At 34.3% G+C, this 14,665-nt stretch overlaps 1 protein-coding gene across 1 annotated transcript; it reads right to left on the minus strand.

Moving 5' to 3' along the window:
• Positions 1-362: 362 nt before the first annotated feature.
• On the minus strand, positions 363-12,381 carry xkrx (XK related X-linked). Its single transcript, XM_073820611.1, has 4 exons — positions 12,193-12,381; positions 11,613-12,124; positions 3,711-3,976; positions 363-1,873 (listed from the first exon to the last, which is right to left on the minus strand). The coding sequence occupies exons 2-4, from the start codon at positions 12,026-12,028 to the stop codon at positions 1,071-1,073; spliced, it is 1,485 nt and encodes a 494-aa protein (XP_073676712.1). The 5' UTR covers positions 12,029-12,124; positions 12,193-12,381; the 3' UTR covers positions 363-1,070.
• Between the last annotated feature and the right edge of the window lie 2,284 nt (positions 12,382-14,665).

A 14,665-nucleotide genomic window follows, 5' to 3' on the forward strand; every position in this document is an offset into this window, starting at 1 on the left:
CGGTTATTTTAAATAGTAAAAATATTTCACAATATTACTGCTTTTGTTGTATTTTGAATAAAATAAATGCGGGCTTGGTGAGAAGAAGAGACTTCTTTACAAAAAAACATCAAAGATCTTAGTGTTCAAATACTTTTGACTGGTAATGTATTACAAAGTGTAATGTGAAAAAAGTACTTTCCCCTTATAACAGTATTAACTAATTTATGTAAAACTTGTGTAATATTTATGTACTGCAGACTATGTACAGCTTTAATGTCTTTAGTTTCATGGATTCACCTTAAAGTTTTAATATTAAAAGCCCAAAAAACACTTTTTATAAAAGCATTGTTTAGTTCAAAATCATGATTACCAGGCACAAATCAGATATTCACTGCATCTTTATTCATATATTCCAACTCAGTAGTAAACAGTCACATAATTCAGGCAAAAATATTTTCCATACAAAACAAACAAACAAACATCTCTTTTTGCAGTTGAAAATTAAGATCATTAGTCTATTCAGGCACTAAATCACACAATATTAAGGCAAATGCGACCAACATTAAAGTCGTCTCTCTAAATCTAAAGTTTAAAAAAAGCACAAGGCTGTTGAAGCAAACCTAAGAAAAGTTCAGAAGGCTCTTTGGCGTGTTGAATCGCAGTTCCCTGGAAAATGCTAGAGCAACAGGTGCCAAAACTTTACCAGTTTCATCGCTCCAAAATTGGCATGATTCCCGCACACCTGGCCTAGAGACTGGCCAAACAGCTCTCTACTGAAAGCTTCCTTTGTGAATCATCACAGCCTAACTCGACAGAGGGCATTCTTTGGTCTTCAGTGGCCAACAAAAAGAAATAGGTCAGGGCTCTATAATTAATAAATGATGAGTTACCCTCTCCACACCAACATAATATGGTTATCAGCTAGAAATGGCATAAAACACAAATTTCCTGAAGCTTTTAGGACCATATAAAATCAATTGTTCCTTCACTAAGTACAGTAGCTAGTAATACTCCTGAGTCAGGATAATGTGCAAATACGCCTAGCATGGCCCCAAACAGCGCTACATAAACATAACAACAGATGCTTTTCATGCTGCCTCCATGATATCATCCACAATATCGGTTTCTCGATCTGTCAGATGGTTCGTGAGGTCAGGAGGTGCATTTTCCTGCGGACCATGGTCATGGTCTTCAAGTGGCTGCAATTGCTTTTTCCTCCAGCAGCAAGAGCATTGTAGACAGTCCTCGACGTTGTAGTGGAAAAGTCTGCGGCACGGATGGCAGAACTGATGGAAGATCAGCATGAAGATTACAGCCAGGCCGTAGCACACGATAAGTTGCACCACCAGCAGCGGCGTGCAAACGTATTCATAGAAGTCCGACTTGAAATGGTACCACAAAACAGTGAGGGTCACATTCTCCATGAAACGCAGGGTGTAGTAAACAGCCAAGCTTCTCCAGCGAGGCTGTTTCTCTACAAGGTCGTGGTCAGCCAGGTCCAGCTGCACGGCGGACCAGCAGAAAATATTGATGCAGGCGTAAAGAAATGTGACCATGCAGAGCACCACGGTGGTGCCAAGTTTACTGAAGTTCTTCTCTATGTTCTCAGGCAGTGAGGCCCTCCTGGCCCAGAACTCAACCCATGGCTGGAAGAAGAAGATGAACAGGTTGGTCAGGCCCACCAGGACCACCCAGACTGTTAAGGTCGTGCTGAAGAGCACTAAGGTGGTGATTCGTGTAGCGATCTCTAACCCTCGCCAGAGGATCATGCACAGGTAGGCAGCAGGCTTCATTCGCACTTTGTAGTCGTCGTACTTGATCTGTATGGCCAGAACACTGCAAACTAAAGCTCCGTATACGATCGATATCATGGAAATGATCATCAGGGCAACTGCAAACACAAATAGGATGAGCGTTAGTGTAAAAATATAGAATATTATGGTAACACTTTACAATGAGGTTTCATTTGTTAACATTAGTCAATTACATTTTGGTAACACGAACTAACAATGAAAAATATAGGCACATTTGTACTGAATGTAAATTGCATTTAATGTAATTTTACTGTTATTAATAGTAAGTACATGTAATGTGTAACAGGAAAAAAATACTTCTAAAGCACTGGTAACACTTCACAAAAAGGTTCATTAGTTAACATTAGTTAACTACACTACCAGTCAAAAGTTTTTGAACAGTAAGATTTTTAATGTTTTCTGCTGACCAAGCCTGTGTTTATTTGATCTGGAGTACAGCAAAAAAAATAGTACAATTTTGAAATATTTATTACCATTTAAACAAAACTGTTTTCTATTTGAATATATTTTAAAATGTAATTTAAAATGTGATTTCAAAGCTGAATTTTTAGCATAATTACTCTAGTCACATGATCCTTCATTATCAATCAATCAGTCAATAAATAATTCTGATATTCTGATTCGCTGCTCAAAAACCATTTATCATCATTAATATTATGTTGAAAACATAATGCAAACATACCAACTTCAAGCTTTTGAATGGTATAGTGTATAATGTTACAAACTTTTTTATTTCAGATAAATGCGGATCTTTGGATTTTTCTATTCATCAAAGAATCCTGAAAATATGTACTCAACTGTTTTAAATACTGACGATAATAATAATAATAGAAAATGTTTCTTGAACAGCAAATCAGCACATAATGATTTCTGAAGGATCATGTGACACTGAAAACTGGAGTAAGGATGCTGAAAATTTAGCTTTAAATACAGGAATAAATTACTTTTTAAAATTTATTCAAATAGAAAACCGTTGTTTTAAATAGTAAAAATATTTCAGAATTGTAATATTTTTGCTGTACTTTGGCTTAAATAAATACAGAAGAGACTTCTTTAAAAAACATAAAAAAATCTTACTGTTCAAAAACGAACTAACATGAGCAAACGATGGACAACTGTTTTTATTAACTAACATTGACAAAGATTAATATGTAGTGTAGTAAATAGTTAATACATTAACTCATGTTAACAAATGACACCTTATTGTAAAGTGTTACCATGGGACTTATTAATCTTAGATAATGATTTCACCGTTTACACATTATTAAAATCAAATGTTGTATCTGGAAATAAGCTTACAATGAACAGTTGAAAAGTGAAAAGTACTTTTATTAACTCATGTTACCAAGATTAAAAAACACAAACAAATGTAATGCTCACTGTTTGTTAAAAGCAATAGTTCAACAACAACAAAAAAAAATTGCTGAAAATGTACTCAGCAGCAGGCCATTCAAGATGTAGATGAGTTATTGTTTGTTCTTTCCCTTTTCTTTTCTTCATCAAAAAGATTTGGAGAACTTTAGCATTACATCACTTGCTCACCAATGGATCCTCAGTGAATGGGTGCCATCAGAATAAGAGTCCGAACAGCTAATAAAATCTGAACTTATGTAATACTAAGATGTTTTTATCAGTTCTTAAAACTGACGGCACCCATTCACTGTAGAGGATCCAAGTGATGCAAACTGTGCAATTGTGAGCACTAATAGTAAGCAAGTGATGTAAAATCTGTTCTGATGAATAAACAAACTCATCTACATCTTAGGCGGCCTGAGGGTAAGTAAATTTTCATGTAATTTATATTTTTAGTGAAACTATTCCTTTCATATTTGTTAACGCATAAACTACCGTTATCTAATGGGACCTTACTGTAAAGTGTTACTTTTTGGTATTTGGTAGATGATTCATACTCACGCCGTGTGGGAAGGACATATTTTTCCTGAATGGTGGCGTAGAGCTGTAGAGTGAGCTGTGGAGTGGAGCCTAGGAAGGCCTGGATCACAGCTGTGCGTTTGAAGGCATTGCGGTGGACGGCTAGTTTGCGCTCAGAGTGTCCGATCTCACATTCGAAGGCTGGGCCTAAGCCTTTGCCATGCTTTAGCTTGATCTTTCTTGAAATCGTAACATACGGTTCCTCCTTTTTTCCCGCCTGACAGTAAACAATAAGAGCTTCAATGCACCTGAAAGAAAAAAAAAGGAATTAAGCAGATACTAAAAAAAAAAAAAAGATTCTACTGTTTACAATGGATTTTGAGGATAGGACAACTAATAAAAAAAAAACTTACTTAACTTTACCAATTTGAGAAGAAAAAAAAACAGAATTGCACTACTCATACACTTAGTTTCCACAAGGTGGCAGCAAAATCTTAGAGATCAAATCATTTCAAACCAGTTTATCAGCTTGCACTTGCTGAAATATGAGAAGTGTGTTGTCAATGCTCATTCTAGGTGAAAACTTCACCACAGTGTTGTTTGAATGTCCTGCAGGAGCACAATATTTCACCCTTAACTTGAATTAAGCATTGCCTTTAAACTGCAATCAGATTAACTTTACCACATGAGTGAACATCCTTAACATTATTAAAATGATGGACTGCTATTCAAAAATGTTTGGTAAATAAGTCTCATCAAATGCTCAATCAAGGCTGCATTTATTTGATCAAAACTACAGAAAAAAAGCAGTAATATTGCGAAATGGTATTATAATATAAAATAATGCTTTCTATTTTAATATACTTTTTAAAATATATTTTTTTCCTTTGATGCAAAGCTGAAAATTTTTGTAAGCCATTACTCCAGTCTTAAGTGTCACATGATCCTTCAGAAATTATTTTAATGTGCTGATTTATCATCAATGTTGGAAACAGTTGTGCTACTTATTTTAAGATTCACTGATGAATAAAAATTTTAAAAGAACAGCATTTATTCAAAATATAAATCTTTTGTAACAATGTAAGTTCTTTTTTTTTTACTTTTTATTAATTGAACACATTTTAACTGAATAAAGGTATTAATTTCTTTCCAAAAAAAAAAAAAAGAAAGAAAAAAAATGACACCAAACTTTTGAACGGTAGTGTGTATTGTTAGAAAAAAATCAATTTTTTTTTTTTTTTTTTTTAAAGATTTATTTTTGGCGTTTTTGCCTTTATTTTGATATGACAGATTAGAATAGACAGGAAGCAAAGTGGGAGAGAGATAGGGGGCGGGGCGGGGGCGGGAAAGGTCCTTGAGTCGGGATTCGAACACGGGACGCCCGGAGTGCAACAGCGCTGTATGCCCACAAGGCTATCGGCGCCGACAGAAAAAAAAAAATCTATTTTAAATAAATGCTATTCTATTAAAATTTTTATTCAAAGAATCCTGAAAAAAATATCACAGGTTCCAAAAAATATTAAGCAGCACAACTGTTTCCAACATTGATAAAAAAGAAATCAGCATATTAGAAGGATTTCTGAAGAATCATGTGACACTGAAGACTGGAATAATGATGATGAAAATTCTGCTTTGATCACAGAAATAAATTTTAATGTACATTAAAAAAAATGTATTTTACATTGTATAACTATTTCACAATTCATTCATCAAACTATTTTGAATAAAAAAAAAATAGGTACAATAATTTGCACAAAAATAATGAGCAGCATAATTATGATAATAATTTGATGATGATAAAAAAAAAAATTAACACCAGAGTAACGGCTGCTGAAAATTCAGCTTTGCCATCACAGGAATTAATGATATTTTAATATATATTGAATTAGAAAATTATTTTACATATTAATAATATTCCACAGTAATACTGTCTTACAAGATTGCAGCCTTGGTAAGCATAAAAGATTCATTAATAGTCACCTGTATACACATGATTGCTGTTATAAAATGGTTTCGTTTATTTAATCCAAACCTTTAAGAAATGCTTTCGTTTCTTTGCCAAAGTGTGACTCACTATATGTGACCACAAAACATAACAGCAATATTCTTAAAGGGATAGTTCACCCCAAAAAGTCATCATTTATTCACCCATATGTCATTCCAGAACTGTTTGTTTTTCCTCTGGTGGAACATAAAAGAAGCTCTCTATACAATAAAAGACAATTGCAACTAAAATGGTTTGTTTACCAACATCTTTTAGGGTTCATGTAAAGAAAAAAAGTACAGGTTTGGAACGACAAGAGTATTTAAATGCAAATCACACAAATTGTGTGATAATATTGTGTGAGTTTCATTTCTGTATAGTTGGTTGGCAGTAAACACTCCTACTTGATTACAGCATGTAAAGCATCAGGTGACAGATCACGTGAGCTTCAGTCTTCTCACATCGCCATCTCGCCAAATATCTCTATCGCTTCAGATCTAACTCTAGCCTTAACTCAAAATGAACAATGACTTCCGCTCATTTTATCACAGCAAATGTTGCTGTGAACACCTCTTTAGCTGTAAAACGAGAAGGATGCTTTGAGCAAGAATTTCAACACCCATGCAGGAAAGGCTGTTCCAGTCTGCATGGGTGGTCATGTGTATTCAAAAGCATGTAAATTAAGTCTACAACCCAAACACTAACATAAAATATGTTTGACTGTCAGTGTTCATTTAACATGACACCATTTTGTGTGCACAGAAAAATATACCAGTGTTTTAAAAGGCTTTTTACTGTACAATCCATTCAAAGCACCTAGAAATATTAGAAACAAGCTGTTCAAGGCTTGTTACACTTTGGCCTAATCTGACGCACAACATTATGGCATCTACAACGTGCGGGTCACTTGTAATCTAATAAAGTGAAATCTGTCTGCCATGTTAGAATGCTTGGCCTGTGCTGCACAAAGAAACCAGAGCTTGGTAAAATGATTACTAAAGACAGTCTTTGGTTTCTGCATAGCAACTACAGGTGCTATTTTGATCTTGATATTTAATACTTCCAAATGGTAGATGCTTTTTTCTATCAAATAAAGGAAACCGTGGGGTTACTTTATTGAGATTCAATATACAACTTGTGTGTTTGCATCCCAAATTTGGTAAACCACGAAACCCTTACAAATGCGACATAGCCATGTAGAACTCCATGCCAAATACCAGCAGGAAAAAACAATCACATTAATCTGGTCACTTCAATAAGAATGATTCTTCAGTAGCTTGTCTCTCAAGAAATACAATGAGATGATTGCTGTACAAACAGGAAGATCTGAGTTTAGTAAGATAAGACATTTCTTCCTCAAGAGAGTGATTTTATAACACTGTGTCAGATATTTATAGAGGTGACCCTGGCCTTCATCTTTTCTTACAGTCTACTGACTGCTTACTGACCTCAACACAGCATACCAAAGAAGGACTTAGTCCACAAGTTGGACATGCACACTGCATTCCTCTAATGTTTTTTTTTTCTGTCTTGTTCAGACTTCACAATAAATGAAGTAACAGATGTGCCATGTTGGTTATAGCGTACATCAGTGGCTTTCAAACCCTGGGTCGTGACCCACCCAAGAATTGAAAAATGGGTCGCCAGGATGGTTTAGGGAAATTTATATATGTATGTAACAAAGTTCAAAATTCAGGGAAGAAGGAAGCAGGAACTGGCAAACTTAACTTTAATAACTAAATAAACATAAACAACAAAACGAAAGTAAGGAGCAGCACCTAATGTGTATTTGTGCTCTGTTTTTGCAAGTTGAACATTGTAACCAATCTCAGAATTGCATGATATAAACTCACACTTGTGAGTTATAAAGTCAGTATTGTATGATATAAACTCATAATTCTGAGAAAGTCAGAATTGTGAGTTTCACCTTGCAATTCTGACTTTCTTAGAATTATGAGTTTAAAGACTTAAATGTAAAGTCATAATTGTGAGTTTATACCTCATAATTGCGACTTTTTAAATCAGATATAAACTCACAATTCTGACTTTATAACACACAATTGCAAGTTATTACTAGCCTAGAATCTAGACGCGCCCCTAGCGGCAGCAAATTACATTTGCTTCCAAGGGCAGTCTAGTAACTCTCCGTTCACTTGAGATTTCCAAAAATCCAAAATCGACCGGGCCAATCACGAGTCAGTGGGCGGGTTTAACATGATGACGGCTGACCTGCGACCATAAGTTCCGTCAGATGTTCTCTGGTTCCGTGAAATATGCGCGAGAGAGAGAGCGATGGCTGCTGCTAGCAAACAACTTTCTTTCGAATCTGCTTTGGCCGCCACTCTGAAATACTTGAAGTTAAGCTTTTCTCTGAGAAAATAACAAGAAACTGCACTGAGGTCGTTCTTACAAAAGAAGGATGTATTTGGAGTTGACTACGTCACTTTCTTCATTGCTCTGATTGGTTGTAGCGCTATCCTATTGTGTGGAGAGGGAGTTTGAAAGACAACCGTTTATCCCACCCCTCCGGTTTAGCGCTGTCTATGGAGAGTGCCCAGACCCTACATTTATGTGGGTCTGGCTTGTCAGGCTAAGTTATTACATCAGAATTGTGAGATATAAACTCAGAATTCTGAGAACTTTCCAAAAATGAGACATTTATATCTCACAATTTTGAGAAAAAAAGAATTGCAAGAAAAAAGTCAGAACTGCGATACAAATTCACATTTGTATTTTTAATCCTTTATAATCCACTTTATAACTCGCAATTGTGAATAAATATCACACAATTCTGACTTTATAACTCGTAATTGTGAGTTTATAGCTCACAATTCTGAGAAAAAAAATCTGAATTGCAAGAAAAAAAGTCAGAATTTATACAAATTTGCATTTGCTAAAACAAAAAAAGAATTCTAAGTTTATATCCTGTTATTCAGACTTCATAACTGGTAATTGTGAGTTTATATCTCACAATTCTGACTTTTTAAAGAATTTTTAAAAATATAAAGTCATAATTGTGAGTCTATATCTCATAATTGTGACTTTCTTTAATCAGAGATATAAACTCGCAATTCTGACTTTATAACACGCAATTGTGAGTCAGAAATGTCAGATATAAACTCCCAATTCTGAGAACTTTCCTCCCCTCAGAATTGGACATTATAACTCTTAATTGTGAGTTTATCAATTGTGAGTCAATTTTAACTCCCAATTCTGAGTTTAATTTTCAGTCAGAAAGTTAAGTCAGAATTGTGATTTTATATCCCACTATTCTGACTTTATACTGTAACTCATAATTGTGAGTTTATATTCTGTATAATTCTGAGAGAAAAAGTCAGAATTGGAAAAAAAAAGCCTGAACTGTGATAGAAATTTGCATTTGTGAAAAAAGGCAGAATTGCATGGAAAAGGTCAGAATTACGAGTTTATATCCAATTATTATTACTTTACAACTTGCAATTACAAGTTTATATCACACAGTTCTGACTTTATAACTCGTTTATATTATGCAATTGTAAGAAAAAAAAGTCAGAATTGCCTTTTTTTTTTCTTTTTTATTCAGTAATGGAAACGGGCTTTCATAGAAGACTAAATGCTAAACCACAAGCTATTTCTTTGTAAGAAATCATGAGCAAATGCATTTTTAATATAAACAGCTTAGCAATTTGGCATAAGGCGATTGTAAGCAAGAGCTGTGAACGGTTGAGAATATAAATCTGTTGTTTACACCAGTTGTAAAACTTGACATTGATTTCTGCTGTACTGTTAACAGTCTTCGAAGATATTTAAATACTGTATGATCATGACCTAGATACTATCTGTAGTTGTGTGACCTGGCACATATTCCTAGATAACAGTATTACCAGAGTACAATAACTGACGGTAAACAGAGCAATTATGGTAGTGTTGTGTATGTGTGTCAACACACACCCTTAGATTTGAATTCCAACCAATAAGATTGAATCCTACAGCAAACGTTTGGTTTTACTCTCGTACACCACCCAAACTCCCCCGACTCCACCCTAATAACACAGAAAACATTTGCTCGACAAGACTGAACACATTTTGAAATCTGAAACACAGATGCCAGAAGCAAGGGGTGTACTGTATCTGAAATATTTTTTTGGGAGACACCCAACATTTTCAGTGGGATTTCTAGTAACACTGACTCATGGAATTTCATAATATACTGTAAAAGTGTGTATAAATAAAGTTGCAGGAGTTCTGTTTTGTTCTGTGTTGTGACTTGACCTATTACTAAATGCGCCTGGCATTTCGGAAGTGGAAACTTATAGGGAAAAGAGCCACACTATGCTTAAAAAAAAACTGAACACTCAAAACTGCCATTTACCAGTCAAAAGTGTGGATACATTGACTCAGTATTGATCATTACTTAATTATGGTGATTTTTCCACGTTTTAGGATAATAGAAAAGTCATCAAATTATGAGATGATACAAATGGGTGGAAAATAAATAGCAACCAAAAAACAACAACAACATACTTTTACTGAATTTTACTGAAGGAGTTCTAGATATACCGAGTCATTTTGGCTAATTTTCTTTCACTGTTTGCTGCACAATAAAAAAATAATTGAAAATTTAAAATATACTAAATAAAATTTTGTAAAGAAAAATATACATAGGCAACACAAACAGTTCTGCTGCTTAATATTTTTCTAGACTTTTGATTTTTGATTAATATAAAGTTCCAAATTGAATGTTTTAACTGTCCTTTTGCTTGCAGAATAATTGTGTTTATAGATACTACTACACTATCAGTCAAAAGTTTCTGAACAGTGGAATTTTTTATGTTTTTCAAAGAAGTCTCTTTTGCTTACGCCTACATTTATTTGATCCAAAATACAGCAAAAACATAAAACAATATTTAAAATAACTGTTTATTTTGAATATATTTTAAAATGTCATTTATTCCTGTGATTTCAAAGCTGAATTTTTAGCATCATAACTCCATTCATAGGATTCTTCAGAAATCATTCTAATATGCTGATTTGCTGCTCAAAAAAAAGCTGAGTAGAAGTTTCTTTCATGAATAGAAAGTTCAGAAGAACAGCATTTATCTAAAATAGAAATCTTTTGTAACATTATAAATGTATTTATCATTACTTTTGATCAATTTAAAGCATCCTTGCTAAATAAAAGTATTCATTTCTATTATTTATTTCCTTAATTTACTCTACACTTTTGAATGGTATAATGTATAATGTTACAAAAGCTTTTTTCACAGATAAATGCTGATATTTGGATCTTTGTATTCATCAAAGAATCCTGGAAAAAATATTTAACCATTTTAAATATTGATAATAATAAAAATGTAGATCAGCGTACTAGAATTATTTCTGAAGGATCATGTGACATGGAAGACTGGAGTAATGATGCTAAAAATTTAGCTTTGATCACGGAAATAAATTACATTTTAAAATATTCAAAATATTTAAATTATTCAAATAGAAAGCTGCAAGCAGTTATTTTAAATAGTAAAAAAAAATCACAATATTACAGCCTTTGCTGTATTTTGGATCAAATAAATGCAGGCTTGGTGAGGAGATATATATACATACGAGATTAAAAAAAACTTATGGGAAGGCCAAATAGTGGTTTGATATGTTTATACATTGCTGTTCGAATTTATCAATTTAATTATTTTGTATCTCATAACCATTTTGCTATAGTTGAAAGCTTATACTGCTACTTTTCAATTGTGTCAGCTTCCCACATATAGTGTGACAACATGACCCACAACACACTGCCACAAAAGGTCAATGTGTGCTCAATAAACTATCTTTACTCTTAGGCAATAATGGTGGAAATGCTCAATAGCTAACTTTTACTTTCCATGATAAAAATTCACACGTGTGTATAAACATGCAGAAGTATGTTGGCCCTTATGTGTGTCAATATTGTGGTCATGTGATCATCAAGTGTCATCTCACGCTCATACCTTATGATAGGCCCCATCTGAAGCAGATGCATGAAGAGCACAAGGGGTCGGTCTCTCCCCAAGTCCCGGTGCACGAACGTCAGCGTGAGCTGGGTCAGAACCGACGGAACCAGCATGAATGTAATAGTCAATCCCATCCACACTACATCGTCAGTCTTATGGTACATGCTGGTGAGCACCGAGGCACATATGAACTCCGCGCAGTACAAAACGGTAGCCCACAGCACGCTGAAGGGTGGATGGACTTTACTGTGGTTGATCACCATCATGACGCCGTTCTCACCACTCGGCTTTGAGGCGGACTGCTGCGCCACCACCTCCGTGATGTCATGCTCGTTCGGCTTGTTGTTTTCCATCTTCCACTTCTCCTGCGCTTTATATGGCTCGATCCGCACGGCATTCATGCCATTGTTCATAAAATGTCATCGTCGGTGATTCGGATCTCAAATTAACCGTCTGCGCGGTCCATATATGTCAACTCGACTCATTTGCACATTGCCACATATGCAGTTCTGTGAAACAAAGTAACATAAGTATATTGTATGAAGTGATTTTCTGTGTTTTAAAGTATGCTACGTACCCATTTAGACATCTCGATGCCGCCAACTTCGATTAATTAAACTGTCATGTCGCAGAGAGAGTTTCAACGGAATTGTCTCAGATCAGAAAGCCAGGTGTGTCCTGACATGCAGTGACTGAAAGCCTGCACTGTCTCTGGCTGCTGGAGTCCCCCTGGTCCTAGTGCACAGCGGTTGTGGTTAACCATTGATTTGAAAAATATATCTGCACTGCATTACAGGCACTTAATAGGTCTATTATATTCTGTATCGTCTTTAAACTGCAGTTGAATGAGCGGGCAAACAGATGGCAGCAAATTAATAAACATAAATTTAAATTCTATTTACCCTTTTCTTCCCGTAAAAGTGGGCCCAGCCATTTGTAAATTGTATGTCTGTTCTTCTAGTCTCAACCACGTTCAGTTGTACAAAGCTCGTTTTGATGTTTTTTGATATTGCAAATTGGTGTGTCTTACCATATTATTTTAATGTATTACTTAATTATGAGCACACTGGTTTGTAGTGCAAACTATTTTTCCGTTTACTGCACGTTGTTATTTGGTCATATTGGCAATACTAGGATGTAAACAACAGCATGGTTTGCACGGATAAACAATAAACAATTTTATTTTGAATGTGCCCTTTTATATATAAATATAATTATAATTATATATATATAATTTTTTTTTTTTTTTAAATATAGCTATTTATATATATTTATTTATTTATGCTGTCTAGACTCTAGAGTCTCTAGACCACGGAAAAAACATGAGGAAGCTAGATAGAGTTTAGTGAGCAGGAGAGGGTGCAATGTTTTGATAAACTAAAGTTAATAGGTGTTAAAGATACGTATGAGCAGTATTTATTGAGATAATAGCCTAGTATTTCACCTACCTGACCGGAAATGATAAGAGAAAACACGAATGTTGTCAAGATTCTTGACCTGGGGCCTGTTTCAATAAGGAGGTTCAACCAACTCTGAGTTAAAACTTGAACTCTGAGTTGACTTACCCTGAGATGGGAAACTCTGAGTTTTCGGTTACAGAACAGCTGAAATGAGTTAGTTCAATCCACTCTGAGTAGGTTGACTCTGAGTTTAGTGCTTGCAGCTTGACTATGAAAAGCCCTGATCAATGGAGCTCTGAAATTATGATTCACCATGGCAACAGCTCCCGCCAAAAAGACCTCTGCATATTTCGAGCCAATGCTTAACTTTAATTCTTAATAATTATTAAGAATATAATTATTTAATTATTAATAATTAGAATATCAAAGGTAAAAACTGGCAGAACGGTAAGTTACTGAACTATTAATTTTCATGGTATCAAACAGGCAAAAAAATAAAATAAAATAAAATAAAATAAAAAATAATAATTAGAAGAAGAAAACAGCTAAACATGGAAGTAAACATAATTCAACCAGGTAAAGCTTTAAGCATAAAGGGTTCATGAGTGTAGGCTACATGATTTTACAAATATTTGACATTAAAATATGTCATATAAAAAAACAATTATGTGTCTAATTTCACTTTGCAGCAGCTTTTTCCACATAGTCTAATGCTCTTTCACAAAATGAAATGTTCTCTAATCCAAACGGTTGCATTTCTTAATTAGAGTAATGAAATGAAGCCAACAGCATGAAGGCTCGCAAAATGATGAAGAACAGATGAAGAGGAGATGGAAGTATTGGAAGAATATTAAAATCCAACATGAAAAAAAAGAATAAAAGTTGCATTTGTGCATTTATAGGAAAAAAAGATGACCTAGTAAATTTAACAGCTGTGGTGGTGGTTATATATATATATATATATATATATATATATATATATATATATATATATATATATATATATATATATATTATACATTTTCATCTGCCATTCTTCCATTCCATACAGCAATCAGCTTCATATTTGATGGCTTTGTGCTCAGTAGGCAATGACACTAAAATTCTCAGAAAGAGCATTAGAGCAAGGCACACTTTCTTTACCGCTCTGCATACAGTGTCTGTACTAATGTGCTCTGACTACCATTTAAAAATGACACAGGTCAAATAAATACACATGTCTAATCAAAATAATCCTATACTATATGATAAATAATAATCGTATTTATGAAAGGACATGCCATTTTTGTCACTTTGACAGTGTCTGCATGATGAAAATATGTGCAATAAATTAATGCACCTAAAAATGCTTTTCTTACTTAGTATTGTCTTGTTGTTTCCAATTAAAAAAAAAAAATCTAAAGATTCTTAAATCAAAATGTCTTTCTTTTTTCTGTCAAAAAGGTTTTTGAAAAAAACATTCCAGGATTTTTCTCCAATTTTCGATGGGAGCCAACAGGTTGAAGGTCCAAATTTCAGTTTCAATGCACCTTCAGAGGGCTCTACATGATCCCAGCCAAGGAATAAGGGTCACTGGAAACTTCAACTTCAACCCATTGTAGTCCACTATATGCAAAAATCCTGGAATATTTTCCTCAAAAACTTTACTTT

This window comes from Garra rufa, chromosome 16 (genome assembly GCF_049309525.1).
Source record: "Garra rufa chromosome 16, GarRuf1.0, whole genome shotgun sequence".
Taxonomy (NCBI): Eukaryota; Metazoa; Chordata; class Actinopteri; order Cypriniformes; family Cyprinidae; genus Garra; species Garra rufa.

Bases quoted from the DNA above. Each gene is read 5' to 3' on its own strand.
- xkrx (XM_073820611.1), bottom strand. From the start codon at position 12,028: ATGAACAATGGCATGAATGCCGTGCGGATCGAGCCATATAAAGCGCAG. The intron at 3,977-11,612 runs GTATGAGCGTGA...TTTTTCTTTCAG, and splicing joins CAGATGGGGCCTATCATAAG to GTGCATTGAAGCTCTTATTG. The intron at 1,874-3,710 runs GTGAGTATGAAT...TTGTGTTTGCAG, and splicing joins ATATGTCCTTCCCACACGGC to TTGCCCTGATGATCATTTCC.